Raw genomic sequence first — 20,353 nt, forward strand, 5'->3', positions numbered from 1 at the left:
TTATTCCGTAGTTATAGAAGTCTGATTCAAACACAGAGATGTCGACAAACCATTGAACTGAGTAAATCATTTCAGTCTCGTGCAGTGGCGTAGACTACGCAGAAATTTTTCATGTAGCCTAGCCTACGTTTTTTTTTAAATTTGTTGGTTTAGTGGGCATTGCTAATAATAAATGCAATTCACTGTCCATCCAGAATTTTGCCGGTTTTTCCTGTGGAGTAGGCTACCATACGTTTTTCATTTGAGTTGAGTTACGTTAAGATTGCATTCTGTAGCGAAAACGAATTTTAAACACTCGTTATAGTGCTTTGCTTTTACTTTGCGACACAAAAAGGTGGGTTAAAGATGATAAAAATCTCTCCAAACCCAGCGATTAATTATTATTTATTTATTAAACGAAACCAAATTTTGAAACCCGTTGTGTCTTGTTTGAAATACCTCTAAGGTAAAGCAGTCAGTTTACCTTAGAATAATCACATTTTATGCAAGCCCACATCTTTGTTTCACCGCTTTCTACCTTGTAGGCTACGATGCTCATGCATTAGCATTTCATATTTCCTCTTACTGTAGCTCATAAAGAAACCAAATTGCTATAATTTTGAAATCAAAGAATATAAAAGAATTTTCTATCAAAATGAAACAAAACTTTGTTTTAAAAACGTTTCAACGTAACATTAAAGTTGCTCATGCTAGGAGCTGTCCCATCAAAAGGCAGAAAGAAACTGTTGCCTACTAAAAAATAGGCTAGTCACCTGTGAAAAATAGACCGGTTATTCAAGCAGGTGGTTATGATCTGAGTCCACACTAGCCTAGTTTTTGCAAGCAGACTCACTAAACTTAGAAACAACAAAAGCAAGTTAAAAATTTAGAAATTTCGACACCAGCTACTCAATTTTTCATTCTTTTGTTTCGTTGCAGTTTGCAGTTGCAGAATGCCTTGGCTATAATTGCTGTATCATGACACAAATACGTGCTTACTAAACTCCATGTACATAAAAACTAGTCACAAGTTGCGTTGGTGAAGGAAAATAAAGGATAAAGCATTTAAATACATCCATAATAAGCAATAAAACAATACAAAATTTTCAAATATCAAGCTCAAAGTTTTTTTAACCCCCCACTCCCTCTCCCACTCTCCCCCTTGCGCATGTCACTGGTCTTGTGTACGCTTCAACGTTCGCATTTTGTCGCTTTGTCCCTACTACATGTTATGGCAAGTATAGTTTTTTCTTTGATGGTCGGAAATAAAAAAAATAAGCTGCACTATTTTCTTCGTGATGGTAAGAAAATGTAAACCTAACTTAATGATAATAATGAGAGCGACATAAAAGCAGAAAGCGTTGGAGTCACTTCTTTGATTTGATTGTTTTCGAAGTGAAACTATAAATCCGGTGCAGTTGCTTATTTTTATATGTTTTATCAATCAGAGAGTACACAGAATGATGATGTTAGTGCAGAAGTTAAGGTACAAAAATGCAATACAAAGTAGCCTAAATGTTGAAAAAACTAAAATTGTAAAATTGATTTTCTCATTGAACGAACGATCTGTTTCCCTTAGGATTTTCAGGCAAAAAATCAAAAACTGTTTTTTTAGCGAATAGAACTTGATATTGTAAATAACATTCTACCGATTCGAATTCAATGAAACAAGACGTTTTGTTTTAAATCGTAGTTTTATAGACTAAATCCACAAATTTGAATGGATTACAGTATTTAAATGAAACTTAAAACACTGGTTAAAATGACGAATTGACAAAAACAATCGCAGAACTCATGAACAAAACAGTGCAATGGAGCTTCAGTACAGTCTACAGAATAACACAAACAATAATACATTTAGTGGTTTTTCTTTCTGTCAGTGCAAAATATGTGTCAACATCAGCAAGAAATGTAAAAGAAAAACAGCGCGTGGAAATATTGAAAATGTACTTAACAACTTGTTAAAAAGTTGTATTTCTTCGTTAATGTTGTGCGGCAACAAATGGAGAAATTAAGTAAAAAGTTTACACAATTTTTGACCAAGCCAGGTAGATAATAATTAGGTTCTGCGGCAAACAGTGCAATAAAAGTTGATTCAACAACAAAACAACATGTAATCAACGTTTAATAACTTTACGATGACCTTAAAAACTCTTATTGTTCTTCTTCATGGGAAGCTTTGGTCAGGCTGGGGCTCACGTTGCCAAGCTTGGTGGAGGCGGTGACCACATTGAAGACTTGCTATGATGTAAAAATAGCAACAATTGCTCTTTTGCATCCATTGTGACAAAATAAAGCAGCCTACAATAAAAAGACCATGCACCAGACGTGTGCAGGATCAGGATCTTACCATTTTTGATAGGATCTGAATCATGTTTTTTGTTGTTGATAGAAACCGATCTAACGGCCCAGAATAGTCATGGCGGTCTAGAAGTTACCGTAACCGCATATACAATATACATAGTCTGAAAGTTAACCAGGGAGAAGGCATACGTTATTTTGGGATGAAAGATTTGTAAGAAATTTTCAAGAAGTCTTTTAACAATGGATCTCCCTAAACTGCAAAATCTTTTAACTTCTCCGCATTGCCAATGACTTTACCAGTCATAGTTTTACGGTCACAGTTTTGCAGTTTACACTTTAGTGTGGTTTGAAAATATACAAAAAAAGTTTTAACTGCGTAATTTTCTGTCCGTTTATAAGTTTTCTCAAACCAAGTTCAGAACAGGCTGTTCTGAACTTGGTTTGAGAAAACTTAACTTACAGTATCATAGCAGTAACTTCTAGAGTCTTGACAGTTGCGTTATTTAGACAATTTAGCATGGCATCTTAAGGGATCTATGTTTGGTACAAATGTTGTACTGATATCAAGACCCAGAAATCTTGTGATAAAAAAAGGAAATTAGCTAGCTGAAAGAATGGAGAACAAACCATCCAGCCAACAAAGGTTGGTTGGTGCGGTAGAACCTTCAAAGTCACGACCAGTCAGTCGATTTAAATCAGTGGTTCCCAACCTGGGGGTCGCTCAAAGGTTTTGTGGGGCTCGCGATCACCGACTTTGTTTGTTACGACCATCGACATTGATCTGGCCGTTTAGAAAAAATAGTTGATCGGAAGGAGGGGGTCGCCAGATATTTAAAGTCAGATAAGAGGTCGTCATCCAAAAAAGGTTGGGAACCACTGATTTAAATCAACAAAAGTTTTAAACATGAGCATACCAAATTAAAACTCAAGGGTATGATCTGTAAATGAACCTTCACTATCAAACTAACCACCTTAAGTTTGCGCCTGGCGTTGAAAGCTCGCAGCTTCTCCATCGTCATGTCCATGTGGACAAAGTTGGCGGCCTCCCCTTGGACCCAGGGGTGGTTAAGGGCTTGTTTCGCGGTCAGCCGCTTCTTTGGGTCCAAGACAATCAGCTTCTTTACCTGGAAGTTGACCGGTTTAAAAAAATGAAAAATTCTTGAAGATAAAAATTAACCAAATGCTGTTCAGAAAAAAAGTGAAACCAAACGCTTAAGAAAATAGAAAATACGTCACGTTTTCAAAATGCTCACACACAGTATTATATAGTTTTGAACAGGGGTTCTTGATGGCGTGAAAGGGGTTCTTGATCATCATCATCAGGGGTTCTTAAAGCGTGGCCAGTGAGAATATTTTTTGCGCCAATCGTGAGCTCATCTCCATTACAGTCTTAAGCAGATTAAGGCTAAATTATTTAATAACAGATTAAGCGGAAATTTAGAGACAAAATTTTTTGAATACTTTGGTTTATTATTATCATAACGAAATGCGGTCCATGACTAAAATTGCTTAGCAATCCGCAGTTAATAATATTATGAAAAACTGAAACGCCGGAAAATATCAGCATATAAAAACATAGAAGGGTACTTCTTCGTCTATCAGACATTTTTAATTTCTTGAGAGTCCACAAGTTTAGACGTTTTTCTGCAACGGAGTTGAAAACTGATAGGCCCTACTTGCTGCACTGGGTGATAAACTGGGTCACATAAGACAATGGCCCATTGTTTGGGGCCTAGAACCACATGAACATTTGGTTGGGCCGCTTTGTAGCCCTATTTCGCAATCGCGGATTTAGTACGGTCAACACCACTTGGGAGCGAGGGTAGGGCTTTCCACTTTGTCACAACACTGATGACACACATACAAAAAAAAAACTATAAATTAGAAAGAACATGAAGAAAAAAATCTTACCAAGTCCTTTGCGTTTTCTGAGATGTCGTCCCAGAAAGACGCTTCGAATGTGTAGTCGCATTTAAGGATCTTTCTAAACATCGCTTGATCTCCCCGGTCGTCATGAAAAGGCTCATAGCCGCAGATTCTGTACAAATAAATCAGTTTGTGACATTTTCAACAATACTGATGAACGATACTAATAACATTGTCATTAATATTAAGTAAACATTAATATCGATCAGGATTTCCGGTTTTAATATTGTAACAAATTGAACTTCAAATGGAGCTCTCATTGTAGTATGAGCAGCGTGTGTGTGCACGCAAGTGTTTGTGCACACATGCGTGCATATCATAACAAATATATTTGCTGATTGAAAATTCATTTTCGTCCCATTAAATCATAAAGCGACACGACATTGTGGATATTCGTATTCATAAAAACAGAAGTAAATAAATTGGCAATATCAGTCTTCAGCAGGGGCGTATCCTCAATGGAAGCAAGGGAAGCATTGCTTCCCCTGTCAAAATTGAAAAAGAGAAGCTGATATTTTTCAGTAAAACGATTTCGTAATTTCTTTACCTAAATGCGATTTAGAACGGTTTTTAACTCATGTCCCCCGTATGATTTTGAACTCGGTTTTAATTTTAAAAAAGTTGGAAGCCAACGGAAGCGAAGATTCGTATTGCATCCGTTGCTCTCGTTTTTGCAATAAGAAGAAACAAGTTTGAAAGAAAGGAAAAAAGCAGCGCAAAGTTTTCGCAATTTACGTTTCTTTTAACTAATCGCTGGAAGCGATTTGAAAATTGCTTCCAGTCGCGGGGTTGCCAGATTAGCCAAATTCCGCGAATTAGTTTTTTTTTTAAATAACTTTTCAAAATGCACAATAATCAATATTTCTCTAATATTGTAACCTTACCAGATGAAACCATATTCAGCATTGTTCAATACATGTTCTATACTTGTTTAATACTCGTAATGTGGCGGATCAAAACTCATCCGCTACTTTTATAGGCTAACTTGCTATTTTTTGGACTACTTTCAGAATTATTTTTGCTACAATTTATTAAAATCCACTACAAGTTATAAAATATATATTTAAATTTTATTATTTTTGATAGAAACAGGTAAATATATCCATTTGGCCTTTTTTGTCTAATATTTTCTTTGTTTTGGCCTTTTCTTTGTATTATTTTGGCTTTAAGACTTTTTCATAGTCTGGCAACTCTGCTCTGTTGGATGTTGTGCCAGTGAGCTATGTAATGAGAAAATCTAGGGCACTGTCATGGTTATAATGTCGGCCTTGTAAGCAAAAGTTTGAGCCAAATGTTGGCTTTACACTGTTATCCTGGCTGGATAGACTTTGGAATAAGACAGGATATGTGAGGTCTAAGCTAGACTTGACTTTGTAGCTGAGTTTTTGGTGTTCTCTAATTATAGTCGCATTTTTGCCCTTTGTTCGTTCGTGTGTAAGAGCTACCTTTAATAAGTTAATAGCTGTTTATCTGCTAATAAATTTCATACAAAAATTACCCTAAAAGTGTTTCCAGAAAGCAGTATAATTCATTATTTGAGTGTAATTTTGCAAAAATTTTCCGGGGGAGCATGCCCCCGGACCCCCCTAGAAAACACGTGCTTTCGGCACGCTCTATTCCCCCACGAGTTTTATTGCTTCCCTTGCTCAACCAACCAGGATACGCCACTGGTCTTCAGTCGTTAAATACCAAACAGCCAACAAAAAATTGTCCACATTTCTTGGACCATATAACGTTTGGAAGGATTTAAAAATTTTAAAACCCCATCACAATAAATTGTGAAATGAAGGTGATAATAAAAACGTGGCTTTCTTGACTTTTCGTCCACTTGATCTAAATCTTCAACTACCGGACGTGGACATGGTTACGACAATAAAAAAGAAACAAAACAGATTGAATTATATGAAGCAAGGTTTGATACCAGTCACAAATTACTCACAAAATATAAGCTATAACTCCAACTGCCCAAATATCGATTGATTCATCATATTGCTTGCCCAGCAACACTTCAGGAGCCACGTAGCCAGGAGTGCCACAAACTGTCTTCATCATCTCCTTGTCGTTGATCCTTGATAGTCCAAAGTCGGCGACCTGCGGTATCGACCAAGATCGATGATGCTTTGCCTTCCCATGTGGCAAAATCCGTCTTTTTTACAACAACGTTGAATCAATGTAAAAAAGAGAAATTTTGCTTGCTGGGTTGGTAGAGTGATAAATCGGTTTGTTCCAAAGTGGAGGTATGTTTGAGGCAAGATAAAATAAATTAAAGGTCTACTCAATTGTACACTAACAGAAACACCACATTTTAACGTAAAATTAGCAAAAACAACCCTGTTTTTCATACAGCTTGCCATCAGAAAGTTCGCACCATCTCAGGCCTTTTACTAGTTAAATTCCTTTTGCTACCAAATGATTTTTGCACAGGAAAGCATCTACTCCTTTAAAGTATTCATCACTAAACCACATTCATGGTTGCTTTCTTGTCAATTATTATTATAACTGAGAATTCTTCTGACTATAATTCAGTAATTATTTGTATATAAATTAATATCCTAATAATTAATTAATAACCCTAATAATAGGAGATAATAATAAAATTAATATCCGTTAACAAATACTCAACCATAAACAAGTGGAAGAGGAGTAGCATCTTACTTTTAGCACGGCATTGTCCGAGTCATCGGAATAGAGAAGATTTTCAGGCTTCAAGTCCCGATGAACAATGCTCTTCGAGTGAAGATACTGAAATGTAACATGCAGTTAGAAGTGAAAACGGTGACTTGTTTATGTTAGGTTTAAATTAACTGGTTGTTCTGTTTCGTCAAAAAAATCTCGGAGGAAAATGAAGTAAAGTGATGGTTTTGCAATGCTTAAAGCAGTTTGAATATGAATAACCTACAAAGTTTTGAAGATCACCAAAAAAAAAGTAAAATTTACAACTATATTTTACGATGTACGTTGTTATAATGCAATAAGCTTCATTTTAAACTGATATAAAACAAGCATTTCTTCTCAGATGAACAACTCAGGTCTGTGGTCTTGCAGAACATATCTGTATGTCCGAGTGAAGGCGGTAAACTTAAATTTGATTCTAGAACCATTTGGTGACGTAGAGATTTGTGAGGTCAAATACAGTTCAAACATTATAGCTGGCCTCCAACAAATTTTACATAACATATTTGCTGTTTCTCGGTAATTGAGTGTAGCAAGAATTGACGGTGATAGACCTGTGTATCGCCCATCTGGCAGTGGTCATTATTATCGTATCACTAATTCATGCCAAAGGCTCTCGACCGCTGCTTTGGTCAATCAATCAGATTTTTACCATGGTCAAAAGAAAACAACCAAACCAGCTGTCGCCAAGTATGTACACTGTGTGATCTATCTGGCATTTCACAACAGAAACAAGCACCTTCAACATGTTTTACAGCTTCACACACGTCCACGCTTCACACTATATTTTCATTAAATGCAATGCCGAGCTTTATAAATCTACGCTTTAAATGTCAATGCCATAGACATGGCAAAAATTAAAAGCAAAACTGGCGTAACTCGTTAGAGTCAAAATAGAGTATTAGCATACATGAATAATGCAGACACTAACTGAAAAAAGAGTCGTTAAGACGAGAAGAATTATTTCAAATGAGTTTGGTTTAAGCAAGACTGTATTAATTATTCATAATTGATATACGACTCTATTTGAAAGCTCAAGTAAATTTACAACTTAATGACCAAGAGAAATCTCATGCAAAACCATACATCAACGGAGACAAGAGACACGTTTGAGTGACCATAATCTTTAAAATAATAATAGTAGCAATGATGCGTTTATATAATATAACACTATATCTAAACCAGCAGTTTTGCGTTGCTACCAACGCTTTATAAAACAGACAGTTCCAGCGCAACCAAGCACATAATTTGAACTGTGTGGCATGAATTAGTGGTGCGCTACTGATGAGCACAGCCTCATGAGCGAAGCACGTGTCTATCGCTGTCAATTCTTGCTACACTCGACTGCCGAGAAACACAAACATATAATTGCCGTAAATCCATTCCTTCAATACTATATAAATTAAAATGAAGAGAAAGAATATTACAAATTTCGTGAGAGAGCATACTACTCAGCACAACAATATTATGATTGTCGCAGCACTATATTTCACACTATTTGTATGTGACGTTCTTCTACTTCCAAAATGCTTGAGTAGCATGGAAAGCTCATAAGTACAAGAAGAAAAATAACTCTTTGGAAAAGTTGTCCACAAGACTCATTATCAAATTAGATGATACCCAAATGGAAAACGCACAAGCTTTACATAAATTTCTGTGTAAGGGCAAGAAAAAAAAAAAACATCTTGAAAATTCCTTTAAGGAAAAAATCAGAAGAACAAAAATGTTATATGATAAAAACAAAATGAGATTTTGTGTCTTGTGGAATCTGTCGTCAATCCTGATGTCACTTTATCTCGGCTCACATCCAGCAAGGTTGGATGAATACGACCTTTATCATGAGCATTATCAAGATCACAGATAAATTAATCTAGTGTAAAATAAGATGATAATACACATGCGCTTAATCAAGTAGAGAGAATTATAAATAATTAATCCAATGTATTGATATCAAATAACTGCTTTCAATAGCATAGATCAGCCTTGCTAAATGGGAAAATAAAGTGAGCTGCACGATGTTTCCAGATCATGTGGTTCCCACTCAATTGATTCCTTTCACTGCTGAGCCGGAATTCTTTGCAATGTTATTTCATGCAGCTCTTCATGAGCTGAACAAAATTTCGATCTTTCCTATCGAATCCCAGACAACAAATCAATCGTTTTTTTACATTGATTTAACGTCTGTAGACGATTCATTGCATTGATTCAACGTCGACAGACAATCAAAAACCTATACAAAAACGTCTGCAGATGTTGAAGCAATGTAAAAAAAGCGATTGATTTGTTGTCTGGGGAACATCTGGTCAGTAGACCTAGTACACACCACAATGTAACGTAAAATGACGCAATGTAACTGAAAACTTACCGCCACCGCGTTCAGGATTTCTTTCACGGCTGTGGCTGCGTCTCTTTCGCTGTAGTAACCACGTGACACAATTCTGCCAATCAAAACAAACTTAACAAAAACCTATATCAACAACCATTGGCGCCGCCGTATTTATTCTAGCGTGCGTTAGCGTTAGCATGCTATCTTGGAACACTAATATTCCAATGAAATCGATAAATGGATTTATAAACAGCTTTATTCCCACGATACTGTTACGATATTTGTTATTTGTGACAATCCTGTTTTGCGAGTGACAAAGTGTCATGTAAAAATGATGATCAAAAATGGCATTGTCGGCTGCGTAGCCGAGTGGTGAGAACGTCTGCGATACGTTCCAAAGGACGTGGGTTCGACACCGCTCCAGAGCACGCAGCTGTGTCTCGGCGAAAAACACTTAAAGGCAAGCCAAAATAAGGGGAGCAGTTGACTCGAAGACTATGTCACTTCGCTGCTTCCTGTCGTCTGTTGTATCGCATCTGTGATAGCAGTGTTATCGCAGTAAAAACCATAATTATTACGCATCAAATCAGTACATAGTTAGAAACCCACTTCAACAACAACTCTCCAATCAGCGGTGTCCAGCGGACAGAGCATTTCACTATAAGTGGTAACAACACATCTTGAACAAGTGAAACTTCACTCTGTCAATTTCGGTGGCTGAGCCTAGGTCAGTGGTTTAAAGCCTCTACAAGTAAGCTATGCAGGGTTGAGAAAAACCCGGGTTTTTTTAAAAAAGCCCGACCCGCCTGGGTTTTTTTAAAAAAAACAGGGTTTTTTGGTTTTTTTTTAAAAAAGACGCAAAAAAAAGATAGATTCATGCTTATTTCACCTCAAAACTACTTTTTACGAATGAAGTGCCTTTCACTCACAGTACATGCTTGCATAACTCAATAAAATAATGCACTAGGGTAGTTGTTGCTTGAATGTTGCATCATCCATTAATTTCAAGATCAAGTTGGATGTTGCATCATCCACTAATTTCTATACCAAGTTGATGCTACTGTGGTAAAAATTACATTATTGCATCATTTGCTTTAGATATGAAGGCAAGGAGCATTTATGCCATCATGTTTAAATATTATTTATTTATTATATATATAGCAATGGATGAGCAATTGAGCGATTGCGTGGCCAATGGCCATTTAGGCAAATGCTCTGAAACAGCCATGCGTCAGAATCTGTAATTGGTAAATAGCCTCCTAAATTGCATTTCACATCATATATACAGACTACAGTAGAGTAGTACTTTCACCAGTTTAACTATAAGGCCTTCTTGCATAAATGAGTTTTAGTGTAGTATACACAAAGTGGCATTACTTGATTTTTGTGTACTGTACAATATCCACTGCGTTTTCAGTTTATTCTTGGAAATTTACTTCACAATCACATCCTTAAGTCCTAATTTAAAGTTTGTTTTAAGTACCTTGTAGTGTTTTTGTTCATTTTTTTAATTTCCTAATAAAAACTGGACAAATATGATGCTCTGGGTTTTTTTATGGTTTTTTTTGGGTTTTTTTAAGTGGGTTTTTTTGGGTCGGGTAAAATAGCGACAACCCTGAAGCTATGCAAAACTGCCAGGGTGAAACACTAAAAAAGGCTATTTCAATCCGGATATCAAATTAAGCCTAACATCTACTGTTGAATTGATATTTGGGTAAAAAAGAAAACAACCCTACAGTGTGTTTGAAGAAAAAAATGATATTAGCTGAAAAAATATTTTTGACACATGTTTATCATATTTTATGAAAGTCAATTGGAACCACCAACCACCAGCCACAACCGTTTCCAGGTTTTCTGTTGGTGGTCTTCATTGTAACAGCTCAGTCAGTCACTTGGCTAAGAAATTGACAACAGTGTACGAGATGGGCCATTTAGAATACCGAATCCGAATCGATTTGTAGCTTTCTTGCCGAATATGTCCGCAAAGTTCAGCTTTTGTTTTGCTAAATCGTTTGCTCATCTATCTTGCACTCCAATTCTTTTTATACTTGCTTCGTGTTGCAAAGCATTAATTTTTTTGTGAATTTCTTTGTCGTCGGTCCAACTTTCACAAGACATTTCTTAGATCTTTTGTTAAAAATATTTGGTTTGAACAGGTGTCAGAGGAAAACTATGCCCGCTACTACAAACCTTGAAAAATGATTGTAAACAACGTTTGTAAAAAACGTTGACAAACGTTTCCGGAAAACCGCAAGAAAAACAAATATCCTTAGCCAATAAATGCGCTTTGTTAAATGGAATAAAATTTCTACTATTTTTCTCTCAGTTTTTAAAGTCAATAATAATTAGAGTGATGTGACGTATTGTGCTGACCTGTCAAACCAATAGCACGGCATCCAAGAGCGCGACAGCATACCCAGATAGCAAATCAAACGATTTTACATTGATTCAACGTCTGCAGACGTTATTTACGGCAAATCAGTATTTAAAAAAATAATTTTAAATCATTACGTTTTTAAAATTTAAGCAAAAAATGATTAATTTGCTGGCTTGGGAATGCATAATGTAAATTGAAGCAACATCAGTAAAATACCTGTCAAAGAGTTCTCCTCCAGTTACACGTTCCAACACCAAGTAAATATAATTGGGGTCTTCAAAAATATCTCGAAGCTGAATCTAAACCAATAGATAAAAAGATTGAAATACCAATCAAGAAACATAACCGATAGAGAAAAGCTACATTTAAGCAAGCTAAAATGAAAATGCTTCTTTGGAATTCAGCAAAGTCAGTGATAGAACGATGAACCTAAGCAACAAACAATCCTTTACACTGGTCACTGAGTTTAAAAAACATTTAATCCAATAAAGCAAAATCAGCTAAAAAAATTTTTAATACATATACGATATATAAAACAATGAAAACTATTAATACTACAAAAAGTGCTCAATGCTAAGCAAAACAGCAAAGCAGAGCAAATTTATTGACTATGTAGATCTTGATCAAGATGACCTGAGCCACACATTAACGCACGCCTATTATGTCAAAAATGAAGATACAACAGCAGTGCAATCAAAACACCATAATTATAGATCGCTCCTGTCTGTAACGCAATCATAGGGTCTGCTACTATTAGGCTAGTCCGATTCGGCTGGTCTGATTCGGCTAGTTCGATTCGGCTAGTCAGATGCAGCTGCAGTCTTTTTCGGCTGGTTCGTTGGATTTACCTAAGGATTTTGTTGGATTACAGAAGGATTATGGTTGGATTTTCAAAAATTTGCCGAATAGGGAACTAACCGAGAAAGACCATACCCGAATAGGGAACTAGCCGAATTGGACTAGCCGAATCGGACCAGCCAAATCGGACAAGCCGAAACGGGCCATTCCGGCAATCATAACCTAATCGACAAGTAACAATTATAATTCTCAGCAACGTGAAAAACTGTGGAAAATACTGTAATAGTAAGTATCAAAATGATCCAACTACTCGGTGTACCTTTGTGAGATATATAAACGTAAAATTGAAAAAGATTGAAACTATTGATGCTTTCCAATGATATTTCCACTAATCGACAAAGTAAAGCAACTCACAATGTTTGGATGGGAGAGAGTGAGTAAGATTCCTATTTCGGCTTGGGCAAGTTTTCGTTCGACCTGAAAATATAGATCATTATATACTAGATTTTTGTTCTTACAATAAAAGATCTGTTAATTCTTTCGCCCCTGGATTTTTTTCAGTCCGGCATCCTTGCAAAGGTCGATTTCTAATACAATCTTTTAGAACCTGAATATTTCTCCAATTGTACTTTAAGTCCCAACACCCTCGATATTTCCCATGTAACGACACGCATTTTAAAGGCGATCAATAAATTTATAGGGAAGCAATTTTGTTGCAAAACAAAGCTTTGTGTTGTGTCACGCATGAACAAGTATATATCATTTTAATATGTTGGATTGTTGGTGGGCCCAAAATATAATAATAGTAAAGCGTGTTTTCTACTGTATATAGCGCTGTATAGTGTATATCCATCGCAGATATGCGTTGCTCCTCAGCCCTTCACAAAGCAAACAATGTCAATATTTGTTAAATCTTTTACAAACCGGTGTAATATCAACTCGTCGTCGTCGTCGTCTGAGCTTCTGGGGCCGAGGGTCTATCCTTTTACCACCCCAGATTCACGATGTTCCCGGACTACACTGGAAGGCTGCTAGAGAGCAGCCAGTCTTTAGTTTCATCATCCATGACGCGCAGACCTTCCACTCCGTTAGGTGGCTTGAAGATGGTACAGTCATTGATGATGTGGTCTGCGGTCTGTTCCTCGGCACCACATTCACAGGAGGAGGAAGAAGCCATTCCCCATTGGTGCATGGTTGAGCGGAAAAGCCCGACGCCCGTACGGAGACGGTTGAGGCGCACCCATGCCTGTCTCTGTAGTGTCAGGCCGATGGGGCGTGTGTCGGCGTCGCGGATGAATGAATGGAGTCTGGTGGTGCTTGACCTCCATTCAGAATTCCATTTATGGTCCGCCCAAGTAGCCGCAGAGATGTCTTGTTCATCAGCTTCGTTAATCAGAAGCCGAGCGGCTGGCACGAATGGGTGTCTTGATTTCAGTCGGCGGGGGTGCCCGTTTGGGAAGGCAGAGATCTTGTGGTGGAGAAGATGATTAGGCTCCAGTGCCCGTCGACCGAGGGACAGAGTGGCTTCTTCACGACGAAGCTCAGCAGGTTGGATGCCAGCGAGAATGGGGAGATTGTCCAATGGTGTGGGACGCAGGCATCCGGTCACTGTGCGCAGGGCACTGTTTATGGCAGTGTCGATGTTGTGGCAGTGAGCACTGCGGCACCAGACAGGTGCACAGTACTCTGCTGAAGAGTAGACAAGGGCTAAGGCTGCTATTCGCAAAGTGTCAGCCCTCGCCCCCCAGCTAGAGCCTGCCAGGCGCTTCAGTAATGCAGCGCGGGATGTCAGTTTCTTGCGCAGTGACACCAAATGGTGGCGGTATGTGAGTGATCTGTCTAGTGTCACCCCAAGATACCTTGGCTCGGGGCAGAAGGACAGAGATTTTTCGTTGTTGTGGACATGTAGCTCACGATCAGCTTCCCGATTGTGTAGGTGGAAAGCTGCCGCCACAGTTTTGGTTTCGCTGAGTTTCAGTCGCCAGTTCTGGAGATAAGCTGAGATGGTTTGCATGTCCTAGCTCAAGGTGTCTTCTAGATTTTCCCACGACTTTGTGGAGTGGAGAATTGCCAGGTCGTCCGCATAAGCGTATTTTGCGGAGACCGTGGTTGGCAGGTCGTGGGTGTAGATGTTGAAAAGAAGTGGAGCCAGGACCGATCCCTGTGGGACGCCGTTTTTCAGGCGTCTCAGTCTGCTTCGCCGTGGGTTGCCGGTGGTGAGGGTGAAGCTTCGATTCCTGACAAATTCCATAATCATATGGACCATATGTCGATCAGGAAGCAGGCGAAGCAGCTTGCAAGTAAGGCCGCGATGCCATACAGTATCGTAGGCAGCTGTGAGATCTAGAAAGACAGCGCCGGCCTTCTTTTTTGCCTCAAAGCAGTCCTCGATGTCTTGGGTCAACAGTGTGACCTGATCTACAGTGGATTTTCCGCGCCGAAATCCAGCTTGCTCTTTTGGAAGGAGCGGGTCGATGATTGGGTTGACGCGGGCATAGATCAGTCTTTCGAGGATCTTGAAAGGAACACAGAGGAGGGATATCGGACGATAACTCCTTGGGTCCTCTGGTGGCTTGTGAGGCTTAGGGATCGCAACTACTAAAGCTCTTCTCCAGATTTTTGGGATTGTGAGGTGGTGCAGGCAGGAAGAGAGGAATCTACGTAACCAGGACTTTAGGGCATGGCCAGCATGGAGCACAAGCTCAGGGCAGATCTTATCGGGCCCTGGAGACTTGTGTGGTTTCACTAGGCGGAGGGCGGTGGCGAATTCCTCTGGAGTGAAGTCTCCAGAGATTGTTTCTTCTGGTGGTGTTTCCACTCGCCATAGGGCAGATACTTCCTTGGCAACAAGGCGGGATGCCTTGCGGTCCTTTGTCTTGTACACCCCGTTCTGCACTAGCTGGGAAGCGATAGCATTAGCAGAAACGGGGCACTGACGAGGGGAGTTCGCTGAGCGCCCAGTGAGGTTGTTGATGATGCTCCATGCTTTGCGGCTTGAGTGTGAGAAGTCGATGGTTTGGACAGCTTCGTTCCACCGCTCAAGCTTCTTTGTGTCCAGCCGCTCAAGTAGTCTGGTGGCGGCGGTGTTAGAAGCAGCACCACTTGTGGCGGCTAGGTATGAGCGGTAGAGAGCTTCACACTCAGAGTCCCAGCATGGTTTATAGCTGGTTCGATGGCCACGTGGTATTGTGGCCTTTGCCGCAGTTATTATGGCATTGCAGAAGTCCTGGTATGCCTCGTCTGCGTTGCATGTTTCAGTCGGTGGTAACTTTGCAGCAGACTCATTGGTCAGGAGGCTGTATTGATTCCAATCGGCTTTTTTGAAGTTCCATCGCTTCACCGGTGAACTCGGGACAGGAGCCACAAGTTTTGGGGCGATGATGAGGGACGGCCGGTGTTGGGACCGCGGGAACTTCTCAAGCACACGTCTGTCTGGAAGAGAGCTGTCGACACTCGCGAAGGCCAAGTCAGGGTTTGTCCCTGTTCCCCAGCGGCCGGAGTGAAAACTGGCTGGTTCCTTTGGATTGAATAGGAGGGCAAGATGGTTTGTAGAGGCCCAGTCAGCCAGCAGTTCTCCGTCGCTGCTTGTGTTGTTGTAGCCCCAGTCGATGTGCTGGCAGTTGAAGTCGCCAGCGTAGAGACTGGGGGAGGGGAACGTTGGAAGGGATGATGGCAACATTCGCGAGGGTGGGGGCTTGTAGATGTTGACGATGTTGTAGTCTGAGATACATATGCACACCCACTCAATCTCGGCATCAGTTGAAGATTGGTCGACAAACGTCCACTTCAGGCTCTCATGCACAAACGTGGCAATGCCGTGCTTCCTGCTTAAGGTAGACCCGGCTAGCGTGTAGTTGGGAATAGCTAGCCTATCTGCAGAGGTGCAGTGGGTCTCCTGGAGGAGGATGACGAGTGCCCGGTTGGTATGGGCAAGCTGCTCCACAACTTTGGTCTTGCTTGTTGTGTAGCCTTCTATGTTGAGCTGCAGAATGGTGGGGCGTCTGAACTTATCAATTGCCCCTTGCAGCTGTGCCGTCCGGGTGGAGGCTCTTTGTTGACAAATTTCGTTTCTCATCTGGTTGAAAGCAGGTGATACTCACAGGATGGGGCACGTGGAGCCATTTGTCGTCCATCCCAATGCAGGGTGATACGATCCTTTGTCGACTTGCGTGTTACTATCAAAGTCTACTTGTTACCAGGCCAACATTTTCTTGGCAATAAATGTTGATGTTAGCCAAATATAATCCAATGGACCCCTCAATCAATTTCAACTTTGTGCCTCGTGCGCATGACTTTATGAACAAAGAAAGTGCAAGATGAAACTACGCTGGTTCGATTCTGGAAGCTTGCGGTTGAGCAACCAATATCAAAGACTGCTCTCTTTCAGCAACACCTGGTGGAATGATGGATGGAATAATTAACAGACAAAAACACTTCGACAATCGGAAACTTCACTTTGTCAATTTAGGTGACCGGCCAGCGTCAGAGTGGTTTAAAGAAACATGCAAAACTTCCGTGGATAACCTTTCAGAGGCTTTCTCAGTCCTAGGATAAAGATTTAAACCAACCAGACTATACTGTAAGGCTAAAGCAATCCTCAGTAGACAAACTTATCACAAAGCATTTGGCAGGGTGAGGAATTTATAACCAAACATAAACCCAAGATAAAATTAACAAGTCTGCCTGAAAGTTTGTTTCAGCAAATGCCACTTGTGGAAACTACAAAATTACGTGTTTTGTCGTTAAATTACAGCGCTGTGTCCTTCTCATAGCAGTGAGGCCAACATATATTTTGAGATAGATAACACAAACCATTTCAAACCAGTATATACAATGTTAAGACCTACGCGGGAACGAAATTCAGTATCATTTTCAAGGCTTTTCATACAACATGTTATCATCATCTCCAACTTGCGTAGGACCGTGTGATGTCGAAGAAGATTATTATCTGAAGCAAACGTGAGCTCCGAGTCGGGTAACCAGATATATACCGGTAGCCGATACGAGATCAATTCATAAACCTTTATCTAGTGTGGTCATAGAGTTTTCCATTAACTTGTACACAAGTAATAAACCTGACAAAAGAAGCAACGAAAAAGATGAACGGCTTGAATACGGGTGATTAAGCATCTTAATTTTGGTTTTGAAAGCGCGTTTGTTTGTGCAGTCTCAATTCAACGTGCTTAACAACACACCACTTTGTCACTCAAACGATAAAACGTCAATGTTTAAACTTTCAAAAGAAAATGATTTCAGCTGTGGCTTACAAAGCACAATAACCATTAAACATTTATGTCAGCAACAAAAACAAATATTATGATTCTCTTGATGGCCGCAGTGCAAAGAAACTGAACAGTATTAAGTTAACTCAGGATTGCAGCTAAAGATGACATGGTGTATACTGACATATATTTTCTACTACACAAATCTTCTTCTTCAATTGCCTTGCCTGACCAGGCATCGACGGCCTCAGATAATTTGTAACATTCATGAGGTATGTTGAGCCATGATTTGACTAGCACAGGCCAACTACACAAATACGATACCGTACAAAAACATTGAAAAATTGTGAACAATACATCCAAACTTTCTCAGAGAAAAAAGTTATTTATTATTAGCATGTTTTAACAAATTTAAACAGCAACTTAAAATTTGTGAAAATTCAGTCTCAAGTAATTGTTGTCATAATTATCTTGCCAGTCACCATCACATTTTCATGCGAGTCCTGTTTCTCAAATGTCAAAAAATTTTAAGCCCAAAATCGTCATAGAATTGATAGTCTTAACGCAATGTTGAGTGTAGTTGTCGCTCACATTGAATAGGAAAACGAGAAAAGTATGCTCCAGTTTTCTAAATGCAGTTAACATAACGTGTGTTTTCACGTCTACATTTTTTCAAAGAACTCAACAAGATGTTATAGTTGGGCTGCAAACCAAATTGTTGGCAGAAATAAAATATACTTTAAATGATCAGATCGCCAGCTCAACTTAAAAGGAAATGCATATGTTTTAGTTACAGTATGAAACTCTTGAAAATTGCAGTATCAAATCTCACTTACGGTTTTGCTGATAACCTTTGCTGCAAACTGGTCTGTAGTCCCTTTCTTTACAATCCGTTTTACAACAGCAGTGGCACCTCTGAACAAAAACAAAGATTTATAGTAGGTAAGAAGAAGCACCACTTTCAAATAGCTAACAGTATGGCATTCATAATCTTTTTAATTTTGTCATTATCAGACTAATTATTACTTTCAAAGTAGGAAGAATGGATTCCTAAATGTGCTCAATAAATACACTTATAAAAGCCATATTTACTACGAACGCAACTCAAGCAATTTTTCACATAAACGTTTTTTCATCATCCTTCATATTATACAATCGTTTCCACATTTTTGTTAATCAATCTAAGAGAGTAAATCCCACGTTGGGATCACACAACCCGACTGCACCATGCTGCATAATCTCAACTCAACCATGCTGCATAATCTTCAAACATTGAATAACAAGCTTCTAATCACATGTATGATGGTACATGTGTTTAGAAGATTTGAGGTTGATGTAAATTGACTACAAACCTTCCAATCACTTCTTTCACAGAGTAATATTCTTCCAGGCAACCTTTCGTTGAGTAATCAAACCAGTTATTCTTTTGATTTGAACCGACAGACTCCATAATTAATCACTTAGTCAGGAGGCTAACCTACTTAACTACAAAAAATATGGTCTGTAGTAGATTTGTTGCTATTGAAATGAAGTAAGGTTTTCCGGACCAAACACAACTTCCTGAAATCTTATTCCAACAGTTTTGAATGCATTACAACTATCAATCATAAAAGTTGATCTGATTTTTTGGCTTAATGCACAAGCAGGGTTCTATTCCACTGAGTTTCCTTCACATGTTTCTATTTAATAGCTGGAGAGATAGCATGAAAAAATATTTGCATAACACTGGGATGATTATTGTCTTAGTCCCATGAGTACAAAAGCTGGCTTATGGTGAAAACATATAATGCGTGAAAATTTTCACTGACAGTTTGTTGACATATAACGACAAACCATATGCATAAAAAGCTAAATTTATATATCAAAATAGGGACTATTGATCTTATATCAATGTAATAGAAAAACATAGAAGTATTTAAAAAACTGAGGCACAAAAACTAATGGTTTCTCCATTTCAGATAAGTTTATTACAATCAATGACACAGTATTATTCCACAAATGATATTCAGTAGATATCATCAAAGAAGCAAAACAAGGTTGTGCATACTGCACCATGATTAAATTTGTAAAAAATAGTATTATAGAAAAAATAATTACAAAAATGTAGAAAATATGTTTGATGATATGCATTAACAACTCAAACATTGTCCATATTCATTGTTTGTGATTTAAAATCAATAAATTAATTTGCTTGAAAAGTTGTTACATAATTAATGTGTTAATTCTAGTACAGTAACTAAGCTTGCAGTGGTTATAGGACAAGTGAAAACCTCACTCTTAAATTTTGAAACAATAGCTCAATATTTTGCATCAAATGATTCCATAGTAATGTGCACAAAGATGTCTATATTGTTCCACAATACAACTGCTAAAACCTTTACTTCATCACTGCATTTAACCATTTTTTAGAACTGTTTTGTCTAGGCGAGAGGATTTCTTAAATGTCATGTCTGAATTGCTTCAGAATGCAGATATATATATACTGTATAACCCCAACGGGTTTTAAAATAAAATTGAAATCTAGGAAATTGAAAGGTATGTTGATTGTTGATGAACACCAAAGAAAGAAAGCTCTGTTAATTTAGCCATTGGAAAAAAGAAGAGATAGTTTTCTTTTGGCTACTATGGAAGGAGAGTTTTGTGGAAACAGAGTATAACTGGAAGAACTGAGTGGATCTACAATGTTCTTGATTGAAGAGATGGACTCAAAAAAAAGCTTATCGGGAGAGACATGCTTATGAGTGACCA

General features: G+C 38.6%; 1 protein-coding gene across 1 annotated transcript; it reads right to left on the bottom strand.

Annotated features, from left to right (window-relative positions):
• Nucleotides 1–1,119: 1,119 nt before the first annotated feature.
• Nucleotides 1,120–19,092, bottom strand: LOC145775301 (calcium/calmodulin-dependent protein kinase type IV-like). Its single transcript, XM_082586567.1, has 10 exons — nt 18,958–19,092; nt 18,442–18,520; nt 12,798–12,860; nt 11,802–11,884; nt 9,248–9,320; nt 6,865–6,951; nt 6,149–6,300; nt 4,195–4,321; nt 3,255–3,407; nt 1,120–2,220 (listed from the first exon to the last, which is right to left on the bottom strand). Exons 1-10 carry the CDS (start codon nt 19,053–19,055, stop codon nt 2,134–2,136), a joined length of 1,002 nt encoding a protein of 333 aa, XP_082442693.1. The 5' UTR covers nt 19,056–19,092; the 3' UTR covers nt 1,120–2,133.
• Between the last annotated feature and the right edge of the window lie 1,261 nt (nt 19,093–20,353).

The sequence above is a fragment of the Aplidium turbinatum genome, chromosome 8 (assembly GCF_918807975.1).
Source record: "Aplidium turbinatum chromosome 8, kaAplTurb1.1, whole genome shotgun sequence".
Taxonomy (NCBI): Eukaryota; Metazoa; Chordata; class Ascidiacea; order Aplousobranchia; family Polyclinidae; genus Aplidium; species Aplidium turbinatum.